Genomic DNA, 23,429 nt, shown 5'->3' on the forward strand with positions numbered 1-23,429 from the left:
CACTTCTCTGACTAGTGGTGGCACTTTTCTGACTAGTGGTGGCACTTCTCTGACTAGTGGTGGCACTCCATTGACTAGTGGTGGCACTCCTCTGACTAGTGGTGGCACTCCTCTGACTAGTGGTGGCACTTTTCTGACTAGTGGTGGCACTCCTCTGACTAGTGGTGGCACTCCATTGACTAGTGGTGGCACTTTTCTGACTAGTGGTGGCACTTCTCTGACTACTGGTGGCACTCCATTGACTAGTGGTGGCACTTTTCTGACTAGTGGTGGCACTTCTCTGACTAGTGATGGCACTCCTCTGACTAGTGGTGGCACTTCTCTGACTAGTGGTGGCACTTTTCTGACTAGTGGTGGCACTCCATTGACTAGTGGTGGCACTTCTCTGACTAGTGGTGGCACTTTTCTGACTAGTGGTGGCACTCCATTGACTAGTGGTGACACTTCTCTGACTAGTGGTGGCACTTTTCTGACTAGTGGTGGCACTCCATTGACTAGTGGTGGCACTCCATTGACTAGTGGTGACACTTCTCTGACTAGTGGTGGCACTTCTCTGACTAGTGATGGCACTCCTCTGACTAGTGGTGGCACTTCTCTGACTAGTGGTGGCACTTTTCTGACTAGTGGTGGCACTCCTCTGACTAGTGGTGGCACTTTTCTGACTAGTGGTGGCACTCCATTGACTAGTGGTGACACTTTTCTGACTAGTGGTGGCACTTTTCTGACTAGTGGTGGCACTCCTCTGACTAGTGGTGGCACTTTTCTGACTAGTGATGGCACTCCTCTGACTAGTGGTGGCACTTCTCTGACTAGTGGTGGCACTTTTCTGACTAGTGGTGGCACTCCTCTGACTAGTGGTGGCACTTTTCTGACTAGTGGTGGCACTCCATTGACTAGTGGTGACACTTCTCTGACTAGTGGTGGCACTTCTCTGACTAGTGGTGGCACTTTTCTGACTAGTGGTGGCACTTCTCTGACTAGTGGTGGCACTTTTCTGACTAGTGGTGGCACTCCTCTGACTAGTGGTGGCACTTTTCTGACTAGTTGTGGCACTCCATTGACTAGTGGTGACACTTTTCTGACTAATGGTGGCACTTTTCTGACTAGTGGTGTCACTCCATTGACTAGTGGTGGCACTTCTCTGACTAGTGGTGGCACTTTTCTGACTAGTGGTGACACTTTTCTGACTAATGGTGGCACTTTTCTGACTAGTGGTGGCACTCCATTGACTAGTGGTGGCACTTTTCTGACTAGTGGTGGCACTTCTCTGACTAGTGATGGCACTCCATTGACTAGTGGTGGCACTTCTCTGACTAGTGGTGACACTTTTCTGACTAGTGGTGGCACTCCATTGACTAGTGGTGACACTTCTCTGACTAGTGGTGGCACTTTTCTGACTAGTGGTGGCACTCCATTGACTAGTGGTGGCACTCCATTGACTAGTGGTGGCACTTTTCTGACTAGTGGTGGCACTCCTCTGACTAGTGGTGGCACTCCTTTGACTAGTGGTGGCACTCCTCTGACTAGTGGTGGCACTCCATTGACTAGTGGTGGCACTTTTCTGACTAGTGGTGGCACTTTTCTGACTAGTGGTGGCACTCCTCTGACTAGTGATGGCACTCCTTTGACTAGTGGTGGCACTCCTCTGACTAGTGGTGGCACTTCTCTGACTAGTGGTGGCACTTTTCTGACTAGTGGTGGCACTCCTTTGACTAGTGGTGGCACTTCTCTGACTAGTGGTGGCACTTGTCTGACTAGTGGTGGCACTCCATTGACTAGTGGTGACACTTCTCTGACTACTGGTGGTACTTTTCTGACTAGTGGTGGCACTTCTCTGACTAGTGGTGGCACTTTTCTGACTAGTGGTGGCACTCCATTGACTAGTGGTGGCACTTCTCTGACTACTGGTGGCACTCCATTGACTAGTGGTGGCACTTCTCTGACTACTGGAGGCACTCCATTGACTAGTGGTGGCACTTTTCTGACTAGTGGTGGCACTTCTCTGACTAGTGATGGCACTCCTCTGACTAGTGGTGGCACTTCTCTGACTAGTGGTGGCACTCCATTGACTAGTGGTGACACTTCTCTGACTAGTGGTGGCACTTTTCTGACTAGTGGTGGCACTCCATTGACTAGTGGTGACACTTCTCTGACTAGTGGTGGCACTTCTCTGACTAGTGGTGGCACTTTTCTGACTAGTGGTGGCACTCCTCTGACTAGTGGTGGCACTTCTCTGACTAGTGGTGGCACTTTTCTGACTAGTGGTGGCACTCCATTGACTAGTGGTGACACTTTTATGACTAATGGTGGCACTTTTCTGACTAGTGGTGGCACTCCATTGACTAGTGGTGACACTTCTCTGACTAGTGGTGGCACTTTTCTGACTAGTGGTGGCACTCCATTGACTAGTGGTGGCACTCCATTGACTAGTGGTGACACTTCTCTGACTAGTGGTGGCACTTCTCTGACTAGTGATGGCACTCCTCTGACTAGTGGTGGCACTTCTCTGACTAGTGGTGGCACTTTTCTGACTAGTGGTGGCACTCCTCTGACTAGTGGTGGCACTTTTCTGACTAGTGGTGGCACTCCATTGACTAGTGGTGACACTTTTCTGACTAGTGGTGGCACTTTTCTGACTAGTGGTGGCACTCCTCTGACTAGTGGTGGCACTTCTCTGACTAGTGGTGGCACTTTTCTGACTAGTGGTGGCACTTCTCTGACTAGTGGTGGCACTTTTCTGACTAGTGGTGGCACTCCTCTGACTAGTGGTGGCACTTCTCTGACTAGTGGTGGCACTTTTCTGACTAGTGGTGGCACTCCATTGACTAGTGGTGACACTTTTCTGACTAATGGTGGCACTTTTCTGACTAGTGGTGGCACTCCATTGACTAGTGGTGGCACTTCTCTGACTAGTGGTGGCACTTTTCTGACTAGTGGTGACACTTTTCTGACTAATGGTGGCACTTTTCTGACTAGTGGTGGCACTCCATTGACTAGTGGTGGCACTTTTCTGACTAGTGGTGGCACTTCTCTGACTAGTGATGGCACTCCATTGACTAGTGGTGGCACTCCATTGACTAGTGGTGACACTTCTCTGACTAGTGGTGGCACTTCTCTGACTAGTGATGGCACTCCTCTGACTAGTGGTGGCACTTCTCTGACTAGTGGTGGCACTTTTCTGACTAGTGGTGGCACTCCTCTGACTAGTGGTGGCACTTTTCTGACTAGTGGTGGCACTCCATTGACTAGTGGTGACACTTTTCTGACTAGTGGTGGCACTTTTCTGACTAGTGGTGGCACTCCTCTGACTAGTGGTGGCACTTCTCTGACTAGTGGTGGCACTTTTCTGACTAGTGGTGGCACTCCTTTGACTAGTGGTGGCACTTCTCTGACTAGTGGTGGCACTTTTCTGACTAGTGGTGGCACTCCATTGACTAGTGGTGACACTTCTCTGACTACTGGTGGTACTTTTCTGACTAGTGGTGGCACTTCTCTGACTAGTGGTGGCACTTTTCTGACTAGTGGTGGCACTCCATTGACTAGTGGTGGCACTTCTCTGACTACTGGTGGCACTCCATTGACTAGTGGTGGCACTTCTCTGACTACTGGAGGCACTCCATTGACTAGTGGTGGCACTTTTCTGACTAGTGGTGGCACTTCTCTGACTAGTGATGGCACTCCTCTGACTAGTGGTGGCACTTCTCTGACTAGTGGTGGCACTCCATTGACTAGTGGTGACACTTCTCTGACTAGTGGTGGCACTTTTCTGACTAGTGGTGGCACTCCATTGACTAGTGGTGACACTTCTCTGACTAGTGGTGGCACTTCTCTGACTAGTGGTGGCACTTTTCTGACTAGTGGTGGCACTCCTCTGACTAGTGGTGGCACTTCTCTGACTAGTGGTGGCACTTTTCTGACTAGTGGTGGCACTCCATTGACTAGTGGTGACACCTTTCTGACTAATGGTGGCACTTTTCTGACTAGTGGTGGCACTCCATTGACTAGTGGTGGCACTTCTCTGACTAGTGGTGGCACTTTTCTGACTAATGGTGGCACTTTTCTGACCAGTGGTGGCACTCCATTGACTAGTGGTGGCACTTTTCTGACTAGTGGTGGCACTTCTCTGACTAGTGGTGGCACTTTTCTGACTAGTGGTGGCACTTCTCTGACTAGTGGTGGCACTTTTCTGACTAGTGGTGGCACTCCATTGACTAGTGGTGACACTTCTCTGACTAGTGGTGGCACTTTTATGACTAGTGGTGGCACTTCTCTGACTAGTGATGGCACTCCTCTTACTAGTGGTGGCACTTCTCTGACTAGTGGTGTCACTTTTCTGACTAGTGGTGGCACTCCATTGACTAGTGGTGGCACTCCATTGACTAGTGGTGGCACTTTTCTGACTAGTGGTGGCACTTCTCTGACTAGTGATGGCACTCCTCTGACTAGTGGTGGCACTTCTCTGACTAGTGGTGGCACTTTCTGACTAGTGGTGGCACTCCATTGACTAGTGGTGGCACTTTTCTGACTAGTGGTGACACTTTTCTGACTAATGGTGGCACTTTTCTGACTAGTGGTGGCACTCCATTGACTAGTGGTGGCACTTTTCTGACTAGTGGTGGCACTTCTCTGACTAGTGATGGCACTCCATTGACTAGTGGTGGCACTTTTCTGACTAGTGGTGGTACTTCTCTGACTAGTGATGGCACTCCTCTGACTAGTGGTGGCACTTCTCAGACTAGTGGTGGCACTTTTCTGACTAGTGGTGGCACTCCATTGACTAGTGGTGACACTTCTCTGACTAGTGGTGGCACTTTTCTGACTAGTGGTGGCACTCCATTGACTAGTGGTGGCACTCCTCTGACTAGTGGTGGCACTCCATTGACTAGTGGTGGCACTTCTCTGACTAGTGGTGGCACTTTTCTGACTAGTGGTGGCACTCCATTGACTAGTGGTGGCACTTCTCTGACGACTGGTGGCACTCCATTGACTAGTGGTGGAACTTCTCTGACTACTGGAGGCACTCCATTGACTAGTGGTGGCACTTTTCTGACTAGTGGTGGCACTTCTCTGACTAGTGATGGCACTCCTCTGACTAGTGGTGGCACTTCTCTGACTAGTGGTGGCACTCCATTGACTAGTGGTGGCACTTCTCTGACTAGTGGTGGCACTTTTCTGACTAGTGGTGGCACTCCATTGACTAGTGGTGGCACTTCTCTGACTCCTGGTGGCACTCCATTGACTAGTGGTGGAACTTCTCTGACTACTGGAGGCACTCCATTGACTAGTGGTGGCACTTTTCTGACTAGTGGTGGCACTTCTCTGACTAGTGATGGCACTCCTCTGACTAGTGGTGGCACTTCTCTGACTAGTGGTGGCACTCCATTGACTAGTGGTGACACTTCTCTGACTAGTGGTGGCACTTTTCTGACTAGTGGTGGCACTCCATTGACTAGTGGTGACACTTCTCTGACTAGTGGTGGCACTTCTCTGACTAGTGGTGGCACTTTTCTGACTAGTGGTGGCACTCCTCTGACTAGTGGTGGCACTTCTCTGACTAGTGGTGGCACTTTTCTGACTAGTGGTGGCACTCCATTGACTAGTGGTGGCACTCCATTGACTAGTGGTGACACTTTTCTGACTAATGGTGGCACTTTTCTGACTAGTGGTGGCACTTTTCTGACTAGTGGTGGCACTCCATTGACTAGTGGTGGCACTTCTCTGACTAGTGGTGGCACTTTTCTGACTAATGGTGGCACTTTTCTGACCAGTGGTGGCACTCCATTGACTAGTGGTGGCACTTTTCTGACTAGTGGTGGCACTTCTCTGACTAGTGGTGGCACTTTTCTGACTAGTAGTGGCACTTCTCTGACTAGTGGTGGCACTTTTCTGACTAGTGGTGGCACTCCATTGACTAGTGGTGACACTTCTCTGACTAGTGGTGGCACTTTTCTGACTAGTGGTGGCACTCCACTGACTAGTGGTGGCACTTCTCTGACTAGTGGTGGCACTTTTCTGACTAGTGGTGGCACTCCATTGACTAGTGGTGGCACTCCATTGACTAGTGGTGACACTTTTCTGACTAATGGTGGCACTTTTCTGACTAGTGGTGGCACTTTTCTGACTAGTGGTGGCACTCCATTGACTAGTGGTGGCACTTCTCTGACTAGTGGTGGCACTTTTCTGACTAATGGTGGCACTTTTCTGACCAGTGGTGGCACTCCATTGACTAGTGGTGGCACTTTTCTGACTAGTGGTGGCACTTCTCTGACTAGTGGTGGCACTTTTCTGACTAGTGGTGGCACTTCTCTGACTAGTGGTGGCACTTTTCTGACTAGTGGTGGCACTCCATTGACTAGTGGTGACACTTCTCTGACTAGTGGTGGCACTTTTATGATAAGTGGTGGCACTTCTCTGACTAGTGATGGCACTCCTCTGACTAGTGGTGGCACTTCTCTGACTAGTGGTGGCACTTTTCTGACTAGTGGTGGCACTCCATTGACTAGTGGTGGCACTTTTCCGACTAGTGGTGGCACTTCTCTGACTAGTGATGGCACTCCTCTGACTAGTGGTGGCACTTCTCTGACTAGTGGTGGCACTTTTCTGACTAGTGGTGGCACTCCATTGACTAGTGGTGGCACTTTTCTGACTAGTGGTGACACTTTTCTGACTAATGGTGGCACTTTTCTGACTAGTGGTGGCACTCCATTGACTAGTGGTGGCACTTTTCTGACTAGTGGTGGCACTTCTCTGACTAGTGATGGCACTCCATTGACTAGTGGTGGCACTTCTCTGACTAGTGGTGGCACTTTTCTGACTAGTGGTGGCACTCCATTGACTAGTGGTGACACTTCTCTGACTAGTGGTGGCACTTTTCTGACTAGTGGTGGCACTCCATTGACTAGTGGTGGCACTCCTCTGACTAGTGGTGGCACTCCATTGACTAGTGGTGGCACTTCTCTGACTAGTGGTGGCACTTTTCTGACTAGTGGTGGCACTCCATTGACTAGTGGTGGCACTTCTCTGACTCCTGGTGGCACTCCATTGACTAGTGGTGGAACTTCTCTGACTACTGGAGGCACTCCATTGACTAGTGGTGGCACTTTTCTGACTAGTGGTGGCACTTCTCTGACTAGTGATGGCACTCCTCTGACTAGTGGTGGCACTTCTCTGACTAGTGGTGGCACTCCATTGACTAGTGGTGACACTTCTCTGACTAGTGGTGGCACTTTTCTGACTAGTGGTGGCACTCCATTGACTAGTGGTGACACTTCTCTGACTAGTGGTGGCACTTCTCTGACTAGTGGTGGCACTTTTCTGACTAGTGGTGGCACTCCTCTGACTAGTGGTGGCACTTCTCTGACTAGTGGTGGCACTTTTCTGACTAGTGGTGGCACTCCATTTACTAGTGGTGGCACTCCATTGACTAGTGGTGACACTTTTCTGACTAATGGTGGCACTTTTCTGACTAGTGGTGGCACTTTTCTGACTAGTGGTGGCACTCCATTGACTAGTGGTGGCACTTCTCTGACTACTGGTGGCACTCCATTGACTAGTGGTGGCACTTCTCTGACTAGTGGTGGCACTTCTCTGACTAGTGATGGCACTCCTCTGACTAGTGGTGGCACTTCTCTGACTAGTGGTGGCACTTTTCTGACTAGTGGTGGCACTCCATTGACTAGTGGTGACACTTCTCTGACTAGTGGTGGCACTTTTCTGACTAGTGGTGGCACTTCTCTGACTAGTGATGGCACTCCTCTGACTAGTGGTGGCACTTCTCTGACTAGTGGTGGCACTTTTCTGACTAGTGATGGCACTCCATTGACTAGTGGTGGCACTTTTCTGACTAGTGGTGGCACTTCTCTGACTAGTGGTGGCACTTTTCTGACTAGTGGTGGCACTCCATTGACTAGTGGTGACACTTCTCTGACTAGTGGTGTCACTTTTCTGACTAGTGGTGGCACTCCATTGACTAGTGGTGGCACTCCTCTGACTAGTGGTGGCACTCCATTGACTAGTGGTGACACTTCTCTGACTAGTGGTGGCACTTTTCTGACTAGTGGTGGCACTCCATTGACTAGTGGTGACACTTCTCTGACTAGTGGTGGCACTTCTCTGACTAGTGGTGGCACTTTTCTGACTAGTGGTGGCACTCCTCTGACTAGTGGTGGCACTTCTCTGACTAGTGGTGGCACTCCATTGACTAGTGGTGACACTTTTCTGACTAATGGTGGCACTTTTCTGACTAGTGGTGGCACTCCATTAACTAGTGGTGGCAATTCTCTGACTAGTGGTGGCACTTTTCTGACTAATGGTGGCACTTTTCTGACTAGTGGTGGCACTCCATTGACTAGTGGTGGCACTTTTCTGACTAGTGGTGGCACTTCTCTGACTAGTGGTGGCACTCCTCTGACTAGTGGTGGCACTCCATTGACTAGTGGTGACACTTCTCTGACTAGTGGTGGCACTTTTCTGACTAGTGGTGGCACTCCATTTACTAGTGGTGGCACTTCTCTGACTAGTGGTGGCACTTTTCTGACTAGTGGTTGCACTCCATTGACTAGTGGTGACACTTCTCTGACTAGTGGTGGCACTTTTCTGACTAATGGTGGCACTTTTCTGACTAGTGGTGGCACTCCATTGACTAGTGGTGGCAATTCTCTGACTAGTGGTGGCACTTTTCTGACTAATGGTGGCACTTTTCTGACTAGTGGTGGCACTCCATTGACTAGTGGTGGCACTTTTCTGACTAGTGGTGGCACTTCTCTGACTAGTGGTGGCACTCCATTGACTAGTGGTGGCACTCCTCTGACTAGTGGTGGCACTCCATTGACTAGTGGTGACACTTCTCTGACTAGTGGTGGCACTTTTCTGACTAGTGGTGGCACTCCATTTACTAGTGGTGGCACTTCTCTGACTAGTGGTGGCACTTTTCTGACTAGTGGTGGCACTCCATTGACTAGTGGTGACACTTCTCTGACTAGTGGTGGCACTTTTCTGACTAGTGGTGGCAATCCATTGACTAGTGGTGGCACTCCTCTGACTAGTGGTGGCACTCCATTGACTAGTGGTGGCACTTCTCTGACTAGTGGTGGCACTTTTCTGACTAGTGGTGGCACTCCATTGACTAGTGGTGGCACTTCTCTGACTACTGGTGGCACTCCATTGACTAGTGGTGGAACTTCTCTGACTACTGGAGGCACTCCATTGACTAGTGGTGGCACTTTTCTGACTAGTGGTGGCACTTCTCTGACTAGTGATGGCACTCCTCTGACTAGTGGTGGCACTTCTCTGACTAGTGGTGGCACTCCATTGACTAGTGGTGACACTTCTCTGACTAGTGGTGGCACTTTTCTGACTAGTGGTGGCACTCCATTGACTAGTGGTGACACTTCTCTGACTAGTGGTGGCACTTCTCTGACTAGTGGTGGCACTTTTCTGACTAGTGGTGGCACTCCATTGACTAGTGGTGGCACTCCATTGACTAGTGGTGGCACTCCTCTGACTAGTGGTGGCACTCCATTGACTAGTGATGGCACTTCTCTGACTAGTGGTGGCACTTTTCTGACTAGTGGTGGCACTCCATTGACTAGTGGTGGCACTTCTCTGACTACTGGTGGCACTCCATTGACTAGTGGTGGAACTTCTCTGACTACTGGAGGCACTCCATTGACTAGTGGTGGCACTTTTCTGACTAGTGGTGGCACTTCTCTGACTAGTGATGGCACTCCTCTGACTAGTGGTGGCACTTCTCTGACTAGTGGTGGCACTCCATTGACTAGTGGTGACACTTCTCTGACTAGTGGTGGCACTTTTCTGACTAGTGGTGGCACTCCATTGACTAGTGGTGACACTTCTCTGACTAGTGGTGGCACTTCTCTGACTAGTGGTGGCACTTTTCTGACTAGTGGTGGCACTCCTCTGACTAGTGGTGGCACTTCTCTGACTAGTGGTGGCACTTTTCTGACTAGTGGTGGCACTCCATTGACTAGTGGTGGCACTCCATTGACTAGTGGTGACACTTTTCTGACTAATGGTGGCACTTTTCTGACTAGTGGTGGCACTTTTCTGACTAGTGGTGGCACTCCATTGACTAGTGGTGGCACTTCTCTGACTACTGGTGGCACTCCATTGACTAGTGGTGGCACTTCTCTGACTAGTGGTGGCACTTCTCTGACTAGTGATGGCACTCTTCTGACTAGTGGTGGCACTTCTCTGACTAGTGGTGGCACTTTTCTGACTAGTGGTGGCACTCCATTGACTAGTGGTGGCACTTTTCTGACTAGTGGTGGCACTTCTCTGACTAGTGGTGGCACTTTTCTGACTAGTGGTGGCACTCCATTGACTAGTGGTGACACTTCTCTGACTAGTGGTGTCACTTTTCTGACTAGTGGTGGCAATCCATTGACTAGTGGTGGCACTCCTCTGACTAGTGGTGGCACTCCATTGACTAGTGGTGGCACTTCTCTGACTAGTGGTGGCACTTTTCTGACTAGTGGTGGCACTCCATTGACTAGTGGTGGCACTTCTCTGACTACTGGTGGCACTCCATTGACTAGTGGTGGAACTTCTCTGACTACTGGAGGCACTCCATTGACTAGTGGTGGCACTTTTCTGACTAGTGGTGGCACTTCTCTGACTAGTGATGGCACTCCTCTGACTAGTGGTGGCACTTCTCTGACTAGTGGTGGCACTCCATTGACTAGTGGTGACACTTCTCTGACTAGTGGTGGCACTTTTCTGACTAGTGGTGGCACTCCATTGACTAGTGGTGACACTTCTCTGACTAGTGGTGGCACTTCTCTGACTAGTGGTGGCACTTTTCTGACTAGTGGTGGCACTCCTCTGACTAGTGGTGGCACTTCTCTGACTAGTGGTGGCACTTTTCTGACTAGTGGTGGCACTCCATTGACTAGTGGTGGCACTCCATTGACTAGTGGTGACACTTTTCTGACTAATGGTGGCACTTTTCTGACTAGTGGTGGCACTTTTCTGACTAGTGGTGGCACTCCATTGACTAGTGGTGGCACTTCTCTGACTACTGGTGGCACTCCATTGACTAGTGGTGGCACTTCTCTGACTAGTGGTGGCACTTCTCTGACTAGTGATGGCACTCCTCTGACTAGTGGTGGCACTTCTCTGACTAGTGGTGGCACTTTTCTGACTAGTGGTGGCACTCCATTGACTAGTGGTGACACTTCTCTGACTAGTGGTGGCACTTTTCTGACTAGTGGTGGCACTCCATTGACTAGTGGTGACACTTCTCTGACTAGTGGTGGCACTTCTCTGACTAGTGGTGGCACTTTTCTGACTAGTGGTGGCAATCCTCTGACTAGTGGTGGCACTTCTCTGACTAGTGGTGGCACTTTTCTGACTAGTGGTGGCACTCCATTGACTAGTGGTGGCACTCCATTGACTAGTGGTGACACTTTTCTGACTAATGGTGGCACTTTTCTGACTAGTGGTGGCACTTTTCTGACTAGTGGTGGCACTCCATTGACTAGTGGTGGCACTTCTCTGACTACTGGTGGCACTCCATTGACTAGTGGTGGCACTTCTCTGACTAGTGGTGGCACTTCTCTGACTAGTGATGGCACTCCTCTGACTAGTGGTGGCACTTCTCTGACTAGTGGTGGCACTTTTCTGACTAGTGGTGGCACTCCATTGACTAGTGGTGGCACTTTTCTGACTAGTGGTGGCACTTCTCTGACTAGTGGTGGCACTTTTCTGACTAGTGGTGGCACTCCATTGACTAGTGGTGACACTTCTCTGACTAGTGGTGTCACTTTTCTGACTAGTGGTGGCAATCCATTGACTAGTGGTGGCACTCCTCTGACTAGTGGTGGCACTCCATTGACTAGTGGTGGCACTTCTCTGACTAGTGGTAACACTTTTCTGACTAGTGGTGGCACTCCATTGACTAGTGGTGGCACTTCTCTGACTACTGGTGGCACTCCATTGACTAGTGGTGGAACTTCTCTGACTACTGGAGGCACTCCATTGACTAGTGGTGGCACTTTTCTGACTAGTGGTGGCACTTCTCTGACTAGTGATGGCACTCCTCTGACTAGTGGTGGCACTTCTCTGACTAGTGGTGGCACTCCATTGACTAGTGGTGACACTTCTCTGACTAGTGGTGGCACTTTTCTGACTAGTGGTGGCACTCCATTGACTAGTGGTGACACTTCTCTGACTAGTGGTGGCACTTCTCTGACTAGTGGTGGCACTTTTCTGACTAGTGGTGGCAATCCTCTGACTAGTGGTGGCACTTCTCTGACTAGTGGTGGCACTTTTCTGACTAGTGGTGGCACTCCATTGACTAGTGGTGGCACTCCATTGACTAGTGGTGACACTTTTCTGACTAATGGTGGCACTTTTCTGACTAGTGGTGGCACTTTTCTGACTAGTGGTGGCACTCTATTGACTAGTGGTGGCACTTCTCTGACTACTGGTGGCACTCCATTGACTAGTGGTGGCACTTCTCTGACTAGTGGTGGCACTTCTCTGACTAGTGATGGCACTCCTCTGACTAGTGGTGGCACTTCTCTGACTAGTGGTGGCACTTTTCTGACTAGTGGTGGCACTCCATTGACTAGTGGTGACACTTCTCTGACTAGTGGTGGCACTTTTCTGACTAGTGGTGGCACTTCTCTGACTAGTGATGGCACTCCTCTGACTAGTGGTGGCACTTCTCTGACTAGTGGTGGCACTTTTCTGACTAGTGGTGGCACTCCATTGACTAGTGGTGGCACTTTTCTGACTAGTGGTGGCACTTCTCTGACTAGTGGTGGCACTTTTCTGACTAGTGGTGGCACTCCATTGACTAGTGGTGACACTTCTCTGACTAGTGGTGTCACTTTTCTGACTAGTGGTGGCACTCCATTGACTAGTGGTGGCACTCCTCTGACTAGTGGTGGCACTCCATTGACTAGTGGTGACACTTCTCTGACTAGTGGTGGCACTTTTCTGACTAGTGGTGGCACTCCATTGACTAGTGGTGACACTTCTCTGACAAGTGGTGGCACTTCTCTGACTAGTGGTGGCACTTTTCTGACTAGTGGTGGCACTCCTCTGACTAGTGGTGGCACTTCTCTGACTAGTGGTGGCACTTTTCTGACTAGTGGTGGCACTCCATTGACTAGTGGTGACACTTTTCTGACTAATGGTGGCACTTTTCTGACTAGTGGTGGCACTTCTCTGACTAGTGGTGGCACTTTTCTGACTAATGGTGGCACTTTTCTGACTAATGGTGGCACTTTTCTGACTAGTGGTGGCACTCCATTGACTAGTGGTGGCACTCCATTGACTAGTGGTGGCACTCCATTGACTAGTGGTGGCACTTCTCTGACTAGTGTTGGCACTTTTCTGACTAGTGGTTGCACTCCATTGACTAGTGGTGGCACTTCTCTGACTAGTGGTGGCATTTTTCTGACTAGTGGTGGCACTCCATTGACTAGTGGTGACACTTCTCTGACTAGTGGTGGCACTTTTCTGACTAGTGGTGGCACTCCTCTGACTAGTGGTGGCACTTTTCTGACTAGTGGTGGCACTCCATTGACTAGTGGTGACACTTCTCTGACTAGTGGTGGCACTTCTCTGACTAGTGGTGGCACTTTTCTGACTAGTGGTGGCACTCCTCTGACTAGTGGTGGCACTTCTCTGACTAGTGGTGGCACTTTTCTGACTAGTGGTGGCACTCCATTGACTAGTGGTGACACTTTTCTGACTAATGGTGGCACTTTTCTTACTAGTGGTGGCACTCCATTGACTAGTGGTGGCACTTCTCTGACTAGTGGTGGCACTTTTCTGACTAATGGTGGCACTTTTCTGACTAATGGTGGCACTTTTCTGACTAGTGGTGGCACTCCATTGACTAGTGGTGGCACTTTTCTGACTAGTGGTGGCACTCCTTTGACTAGTGGTGGCACTTCTCTGACTAGTGGTGGCACTTCTCTTCTCTGACTAGTGGTGGCACTCCTTTGACTAGTGGTGGCACTCCTTTGACTAGTGGTGGCACTTCTCTGACTAGTGGTGGCACTCCATTGACCTGAACCTGTGCTGTAGGAAGAAAAGCCTGAAGGTCAGTGTGATAAGACAAAGCCTAAAGGGCAGTGTGGTAGCTACAGGAAGTGAGTGGAGCATCAAAGGACTGTTAGGGACAGGGGACAAACCAATTCAGGTTGAAGAGGCTTTATTTACATTTTTGAATGGAACAGGTTTATTATCCAGAATATAACTTATATATGAAGTCTTTTATATATATATATATATATATATATATATATATATATATATTAAATTCATAATAATAACAATATTGTCGTGTTTTAAATTGTCATAAAGTTATGATGATATACACTCCAATTCACTAGGTGGCGGCATGCACCTTAAACGTTGGTTTGTATCAATCAACTGAAGACGAAAACCGCGGAAGTCTCGGAGCATGCGCAATACGTAGCAGGGTAGGAAGCAGACTCGAATCAGGGATGCAGCGAGACAAAACAAGCAACGCCGGCGGGGCTGAAAAGTAAGAATATAGCAATTTACAGTTTAGATTTTAAAACATTTGTATTTTAATTAATATAACTACTGTGAGTCGTGTTCTATGTAGATGGTTTTCAAACAATAATGCTTTAATATGTAATGAAATGTCTTTTCAGGCCGGACCGGGAGGCCGCCATAATGTCGAAATACTATGATGGAGTTGAATTTCCTTTCTGTGACGAGTTTTCCAAATATGAAAAAATGGCAAAAATAGGACAAGGAACCTTTGGGTGAGTGTTACACGAATGCCTGTTCCATGTGTGTTTGGCGACTAGCGCATAGACTATATAGAAGAAGGACCGGTGTGGCGGTTTAACAGGCGGCCTTGTTAACTGGCGACTTTTGTCCGAATGCAACTGTTGTTGTCGTATTTACGGCAGCTGTTGAGAATATCAAGAAAACACGTAACTAGCAGTCCTCATGAAAGCCGTATTATTTAATTTCTCAATTCAATGTCAAACCTTTTCCTATACAGTCTGTGGTCAAATATACCGGACTAGACGTTGTAGGGTCTTTTGAGGGAAAGAGTCCACTCGAGTTTAAAACGTCGCTTGTTGTTCAGCGTTTGTTGAAACGGGAAGTTAGCCAATTGCCCTTCCTTTGAAATAAAGTTGGTACGAAATAACAAAACACGTAATCGCATTTAAAGCCTGTGTTGTGCAAACATGTCACGTAGAATAATACTGTAGTAGAGTAAAAAAAAAAGTTTACGGGATTCTCATATCATTGGTTAAAGGTAACGCTACGGTACTTATCTGTAGCTAGCTGGTTACAGGACAGGTAACACTACGGTACTTATCTGTAGCTAGCTGGTTACAGGACAGGTAACACTACGGTACTTATCTGTAGCTAGCTGGTTACAGGACAGGTAACACTACGGTACTTATCTGTAGCTAGCTGGTTACAGGACAGGTAACACTACGGTACTTATCTGTAGCTAGCTGGTTACAGGACAGGTAACACTAAGGTACTTATCTGTAGCTAGCTGGTTACAGGGCAGGTAACACTACGGTACTTATCTGTAGCTAGCTGGTTACAGGACAGGTAACACTAAGGTACTTATCTGTAGCTAGCTGGTTACAGGGCAGGTAACACTACGGTACTTATCTGTAGCTAGCTGGTTACAGGACAGGTAACACTACGGTACTTATCTGTAGCTAGCTGGTCACAGGACAGGTAACACTACGGTACTTATCTGTAGCTAGCTGGTTACAGGGCAGGTAACACTACGGTACTTATCTGTAGCTAGCTGGTTACAGGGCAGGTAACACTACGGTACTTATCTGTAGCTAGCTGGTCACAGGACAGGTAACACTACGGTACTTATCTGTAGCTAGCTGGTCACAGGACAGGTAACACTAGGGTACTTATCTGTAGCTAGCTGGTTACAGGACAGGTAACACTACGGTACTTATCTGTAGCTAGCTGGTCACAGGACAGGTAACACTACGGTACTTATCTGTAGCTAGCTGGTCACAGGACAGGTAACACTACGGTACTTATCTGTAGCTAGCTGGTTACAGGGCAGGTAACACTACGGTACTTATCTGTAGCTAGCTGGTCACAGGACAGGTAACACTAGGGTACTTATCTGTAGCTAGCTGGTCACAGGACAGGTAACACTACGGTACTTATCTGTAGCTAGCTGGTCACAGGACAGGTAACACTACGGTACTTATCTGTAGCTAGCTGGTTACAGGACAGGTAACACTACGGTACTTATCTGTAGCTAGCTGGTCACAGGACAGGTAACACTACGGTACTTATCTGTAGCTAGCTGGTTACAGGACAGGTAACAAACACTAAGGTACTCATCTTTTTTTCCTCCGCGTTCAAAATGTCTTTAGGACCGATACCTGTTGTATGTTCAGAAGACGTTTTGAAAGTGGAGCTTACAAAGTCAAAGAGTTACATGTGTGGATTGTACAGTAGTTAATAGAGGGGCGTTGTAGTCTGTAGGTTATGTACATATTTTATGACTTCCCAAAACACTTTAAAAGTAACACTTGCCTAAAATTGAAAGGAAAATGTGTTTATAAGTAAAATTATTAACGTGTGTGTGTATATGTATATATATATATATATATATATATATATATATATATTCTAATGAAATAATATGAATATTATTATACTGTATGTAACCTATACAATATATATATATATATATATATATATATATATATATATATAATAAGTGTATTAAATAGACAGTTGGTAACTTAATATATATATATAAATAAAATGATATTATATAATTTTTTTAATTGTGCACAGCCGGTAGAAATCGTCCCTGCGCTTATAAGCGGACACAGAACACAGTACAAATACCACACGCTGTGTATAAGTACTCGGTGCAGCTGGTGAACACACAGGCAGCGGGCTGCAGAGAGACGGTGTGCAGTGACGGTGTCTTTGTGACTACAAGTAGTAGTTTAACGACATAAAATTGTACGGGAAAATGTGTTTTATAAGTAAAATTATTAACTTGTATAATCAAGATTTAAGTGAAAATGACTGTTAGCACTCTGTTAGAAATATTATCCTCATCTTGTTTCTAGTTGCAACTTGGTTTTTGTTTCGTTTTTTCCAAATTATGTTTGTAAGCAAAGTCAAAGTATTTCATTTGTTGTAATATTCACTTTACAGGGAGGTGTTCAAAGCAAAGCACAGACAGACTGGGAAGAAGGTTGCCCTGAAGAAAGTGTTGATGGAAAATGAGAAAGAAGGGGTGAGATAACACTCGGTATAATATTTAAATTGTACTTTCTCCATTATTGTTATTCTGAGTTGTACTCATTGTTTAATGCACTTAAAGCGTCAGCTAAATGACATGTAATGTAATATGGAGTTAGAGAGTAAGTGTGGTCATTGTCGTTGCAAGTTGGGTCTTATTTGAGTTATTAGAGAGCAGGGTAGTGTGTCTGTACTATGAAAGAGTTCAACAAAATCATCTTACCCTATCTCTAAGGCTGAGCCCGGCCACTCTACGGAGGAAACTCATTTTGGCCGCTTGTATCTGTGACCTTGTTCTTTTGGCCACGACACAGAGTTAGTGACCATAGGTGAGGGTTGGAATGTAGACCGACCAGTCTTCACCAAGACGGTCCGGTGTTTTACTGCTGCAGCCGCACTGATCCGCCTGTCGATCTCCTGCTCCATATACTGTACAAGACCCCGAGATACTTGAACTCCTTTGCTTGGGGTAGGCACTCTGTCCCCACCTGGAGGGAGCAATCCTCCGGTTTCTTGCAAAGCACCATGGCCTCAGATTTGGAGGTGCTGACTCTCATCCCCGCCGCTTCGCACTCTGCTGCAAACCGCCGCAGTGAATGCTTCAGGTCAGGTACCGAGGCGGCCAACAGAACCACATCTTCTGCGAACAGCAAAGAGGTGATCCTGAGACCCCCGAATCCCGGCTGCACCTAGATATCCTGTCCATGAAAGTCACGAACAGGACTGGTGAAGGCCAACACCCACCGGGAACGGGTCTGACTTAATGCACAGAATGCGAACACAGCTCCTGCTGCAAACGTGCAGAGACCGGATAGCCTGTTGCAACGAGTCCGGGACCCCATACTCCCGCAGCACCCCCCCACAAAAACCCCAGAGGGACCCGTCGGTCGAGGGAATCAGCACTGCTCGTCTTGAATCTCTCAAACGATTGCACCTCAGACAATAATATTATATTTGACAAATACAAAGAAGGTAGCCCATAATTCAGGCTGAAAGTAACAGAGTGCAAACTGTCAAATACAGAAAGGACGGCTGGCAAGAAATCACTGACTGTGTTTACAGTATGTGGAGATAAACAGATTTATAATATCACTGCTTCATCTAGAACTCGATATATCTGTTTATAATCACACGTGTGTTATAATGTGTTGTTTAGATGGGTTCTTCTGGAGTGTGTGACAACATTTAAGCCGTATTTTTTCATCTGTAAATCAGGCGGTTTGAAATGCAACTCAAAGTGCTAAGAAAGTTTTATTCCAAAACTTATATTAAACCACAGCATACAGTAAAGTAACCGGTGCAAAGTAACAGAAGACAATGCCGCTTTGAGTGGTCTGAAGACTAGAAAAGATTTTTACAAGTAGTCCATGACAATCCATCCCTGTAATAAGTGGGACTGCAAACCCAGAGTTAAACCTGAAGTTACCTCACTAAACCAAACCCTGTTTTGTAGTACATGGCCCAGGTTTAACACACTCTGAGCCTAAACCTGAACTCTGAGTTGACTAATTCTGCTGATCAGAGTTTGTTCATTCAACGTTTGACTACGTTCACTGAGTTCAGCTCTATCCACCAGATAGAGGTCCTTCTTAGCAGATCATTTGAAAATGTAAGCTCATAGACAAAGCTGTTATTGGACCTGATCAAAATGGACTAAATTCTGGTTGTTAAGCGTAACCCTCAAAAGGCAGACAGGATAATAATAATAGCAATGAAAGCAGAATAATGTCATATAGCTGTGCATCTGCATGGTACAGTCACACTCTGGAAAAAAGCTATTGCTGAGAAAGTAGAATCAGAATCTAAAGTGTTTATTGCCAGGTACGTTGAACATACAAGGAATAACAATAAACAGACAGAATAAAACAATACAAATATAATAAAAACAATTAAAGCTGCGAGCAGCGATAAATGGGTCCTCGCTCATTTGTGTCAATCGGGGGCGCCGGCCCGCTTGGCCGAGAACTCAGGCTCGCCAGTCGGACGTTTTCCCGTTTGTCACGTAACGCAGATTTGCTTTGGCCAGTAGGTGGCGCTTTGACTGATTGAAAATAAGCTTGTTGATATCCTCAGGCCGTGACTTTTATCAAGCATGACCAGTTTGGGGCAGATTGGAGGAAGTCCAGTGGAGCCAGGAGGTGGCGCCGTGACAATGTGAACATATACTTGTGCTTTCAAAGTGGACTTCATCCCACTGAGCCACATCCTCTGCTGTCTACATTTTTTATTTTACCAGACTAGGTTTAATACTTTATAGTATAAAAATGTCATTTATTTTCCCAGTAGGTGTTTCTATGACAAATTCATGGTACAGCGGCTTGACAACAAAAGAACAAGATGGTAGAAAGTAAAGCGTGTTTCTTATACATCTTTAAGTCTTTAAGAGCCGGTCCAGGCGACAGACTAAAATGTGACAACAGGTCTTGGGCATTTATTTTTCTTGTGTTTTTGATATGTTGTTTTTTCATATTGTAAATTATTTTATTGCTACTATTCTAGTGCTTATTGTTTTTGTGAATGTTCTTAGGACTTATAGATTTTGAAGAAAAGGAAAATACTAATATCCTTTCGGTTGCTTTTTATATGCGAGATGTCTTTGATTGGATTGGTTATTGTTTTAAGTATTCTGTGCATGTTATGTGTGATTGGAAATGTAATTTTAAAAAAAAGTGAAACTCTACCAGTAAAATTCACCAAACACTAGTTTGACTGACCCGGATGTTAAGTGTGTCTTTGGACTTCTGTGGCTTCCAACCTGCTGTATGCATCCTGTGCTCATAGTGCTGCTTGTCTTGCTCTGCTCGGGCCTCAGAAAACTAAGTATTGATAACATGCTGAATTCATATTGGTACATCAGGGTTTCCACCCAGTCATTATAGAGGTTTACTTTGGCTGCTTTGTTGCAGTTCCCAATCACTGCTCTCAGAGAGATCAAGATCCTGCAGCTGCTCAAACATGAGAATGTGGTCAACCTGATTGAGATTTGCAGAACCAAAGGTTAGTGTCAAAGGTCTTCAGTCTATAAACAAGCAATCCATTTCTGTCCTCATTTAGGTTTTGTGTGCTTTTATTTTTCAGTTACTCGGTTGCCATGCCTGAATGTCTTTCTCCTATGACGGGAGCAGGAAGCCTATGTTGCGTAAACATTTCTTTGTTGGTGGTTTTCATTCTTTTTCCCCTGTCATTGTTCTTGAAGCTACTCAGTTCAACAGATACAAAGGCAGCATCTACCTGGTGTTTGACTTCTGTGAGCACGACCTGGCCGGGCTGTTGAGCAATGCCAATGTAAAGTTCACCCTTGCCGAGATCAAGAAGGTCATGCAGATGCTGCTCAATGGATTGTACTACATCCACAGAAACAAGGTGAGGTGTTGATAAAGGTGGACATCCCCTGCTGCTTCTGAAAAAGAAATGTATGTTAAACACCGTGGCAGGTCTCTGGTGATGTGGAAGGCTCACACTGAACCGATCCCACTGTCATCTGTGACAAGTTACTCTGATACCATATCATCTACTTAGTATCCGTAATAAATAAAAGCACTTTTCGCACAATATAGAAAATAGAATACGTGTGCAGCAAAATGCTGGGCTGGTTGCATCTTGTAACCCCCGACTGAGGTTCAGGCTCGCCACCAAATGTCCTGAAATCCCATTTTTGTATCTACATGTTACATTTTACACAATGACTACAATGGGATCATAAGAGGCCCCATGATACTATATTATCACAATACTTAAATTGTGATACAATATTGAAATTTAACATTGTGATTTGTTTATTTCACCAATTACATAAATGTAAGGTATTCGATGAACTTAAAATATGTATTATCTATTAACCATTTACTTTAAGAAATGTCAACAGTTATTTGTTATTCCCAGTGTATTATATGTGAGGTCAAAGGTCAGGGATGTCGTATGTGTACAGGTTGTAAAGCCCCCTGAGGCTAATTTGTGATTTTGGGCTCTACAAAATAAACTGAATTGAATTGAAATGTTTTCAGAGCTACAAAGCATTTATGCCCATCTCCAAATTCCATGTTTGTGACTTTGAAATGTTCCTTTTATAATGGAAGTTATGACCAAATCGGTTATTTCCAACATCTCTAATTGTAATAGTTTGTATATTAAAAGACACTTGGCGTTTGTGTATCAATACAATATTTTTGTGCAAATATATGCTCCTCCTCCACCCACACCCTTTGACTAATACACCATTTAATTGTAGCTGTAGCTGGATGCCCTTTTTCCTCAAAACGTCTGCTCGTCCGTGCCCTGCAGGCCCGGAGCAGAAAGATGGACAGAGCTTCACTGGGCAGTTAGCTCGGATTCAGCCAGGGCAAACCCCATAAGATGACAGTGTTATATTGAGCAGTATGGTTGACTGTATCTTTGCCCTGCTGTTAGTTGGTAGTTTGCTTCTTTCTTTTTTTTTGAATTGATGACTGTAAATTTTGATTTTATTGACCCAGTTGTTGAGGTGAAATGCTGCCCCCCATTGCTTTAAGGCAGGTGGCCAGGTACAGTATTGTGTATCCCGTTGCACCTTTTAGACCTGAGAAATACCTAATTCGTCATTTATTACACTCACTGTTTCCATGTCGTCTGGTGTTTATCATTATGTTGCCATGTTGTGTGATGTTTATCATTATGTTGCCATGTCTTGGATCAGATCCTTCACAGAGATATGAAGGCAGCCAACGTGCTCATCACCAGAGATGGTGTCCTGAAGCTGGCAGACTTTGGTTTGGCTCGAGCCTTCAGTCTGGCTAAAAACAGCCAGGGGAACCGCTACACCAACCGTGTGGTCACACTCTGGTACAGACCTCCAGAGCTGCTGCTGGGTAAGAGACAAACATAAACCTCAAAACAACACACAGGCAGAAATATGCATGTGCACTCCTTCATCATATTGCTATCTATTAATGGATGCAGTGCAATTCACTGATTAGTGTTGGTTGGGTGGGTTCTGCAACAGCAGCTGCAGCTCTTCACACTGCCTATTGTGTCCGTTAATGTCTTCTTCTCACATTCTATCTAGACTATCTCATTGTCATCAAATTACAGAACGCCATTCAGTAATGAATTATAGCACTATTTATTATTATTATTATTATTATTATTATTGCCGATAGGTGAGCGAGACTACGGACCCCCCATTGACCTGTGGGGAGCAGGCTGCATCATGGCAGAAATGTGGACCAGAAGTCCCATAATGCAAGGCAACACTGAGCAGCATCAACTCACTCTCATCAGCCAGCTCTGTGGTTCCATCACTGCTGAGGTAAGATGACCTCACAACAGGAACATCAGTTTAGACACAAGTTGCATTACTTGGTGTCTTCTGTCAACTGGATCATGTTGGCTCTCTTCAGGTGTGGCCTGGCGTGGATAAGAAGTATGAGCTTTACCAGAAAATGGAGCTGCCTAAAGGCCAAAAGAGGAAGGTAAAGGACCGTCTCAAGGCTTACGTCAAAGACCCGTATGCCCTGGATCTGATAGATAAACTCCTCGTCCTGGACCCGGCCCAGCGCGTTGACAGTGACGACGCACTCAACCATGATTTCTTCTGGTCCGACCCAATGCCCTCAGACCTGAAGAACATGCTCTCCACCCACAACACCTCCATGTTTGAATATCTGGCCCCACCCAGACGGAGAGGCCACATGCCACAGCAGCAGCCCAATCAGAACAGAAACCCAGCCACCACCAGTCAGACTGAGTTTGATCGAGTGTTTTAGGGGATGTAGAAACTTATGGACAGTTTTTATTAGTCACAATTGACCAGGAACAGGACTCTAATATTCAATTGATGCAGAGCCCTCTGCAAGCCAAGTTATTATATTCCAACTTTGTGCTTTCTTTCCAGGTGAATGAAATAATGAAAGACTGATGTTCAACCCTGTAGACATGGCTTGTATGTTCGCCTTAGACGAGGCCACAGATAGTTTTAGATTCTGGCTTTGTTTTCTTTCACACTTAATTATCATTGTTTTGTTTGAAAGATAACCTCTCTTTAAAGGCTATGCAGTATGAGGTTTTTATTTATATTAAGAAAGTGAGAAACCTTTATTTAAATCATTTTACACACATTCTACATACATAGCCAAATGTAACATATCCAAAATAAAAGTTATTACTCAACTTTTAAA

General features: G+C 46.5%; 1 protein-coding gene across 2 annotated transcripts; it reads left to right on the plus strand.

Annotated features, from left to right (window-relative positions):
• Positions 1 to 14,419: 14,419 nt before the first annotated feature.
• On the plus strand, positions 14,420 to 23,429 carry cdk9 (cyclin-dependent kinase 9 (CDC2-related kinase)). 2 transcript variants are annotated; one of them, XM_034546683.1, is made up of 8 exons: positions 14,420 to 14,524; positions 14,658 to 14,771; positions 17,191 to 17,272; positions 20,184 to 20,274; positions 20,474 to 20,640; positions 21,950 to 22,121; positions 22,413 to 22,561; positions 22,653 to 23,429. In XM_034546683.1, exons 1-8 carry the CDS (start codon positions 14,484 to 14,486, stop codon positions 23,016 to 23,018), a joined length of 1,182 nt encoding a protein of 393 aa, XP_034402574.1. In that variant the 5' UTR covers positions 14,420 to 14,483; the 3' UTR covers positions 23,019 to 23,429. The 2 variants fall into 2 exon arrangements, with proteins under 2 accessions (XP_034402574.1, XP_034402575.1); XM_034546684.1 differs by having other exon boundaries at positions 14,457 to 14,524; positions 20,356 to 20,640.

This window comes from Cyclopterus lumpus, chromosome 12 (assembly GCF_009769545.1).
Source record: "Cyclopterus lumpus isolate fCycLum1 chromosome 12, fCycLum1.pri, whole genome shotgun sequence".
NCBI classification, from domain to species: domain Eukaryota; kingdom Metazoa; phylum Chordata; class Actinopteri; order Perciformes; family Cyclopteridae; genus Cyclopterus; species Cyclopterus lumpus.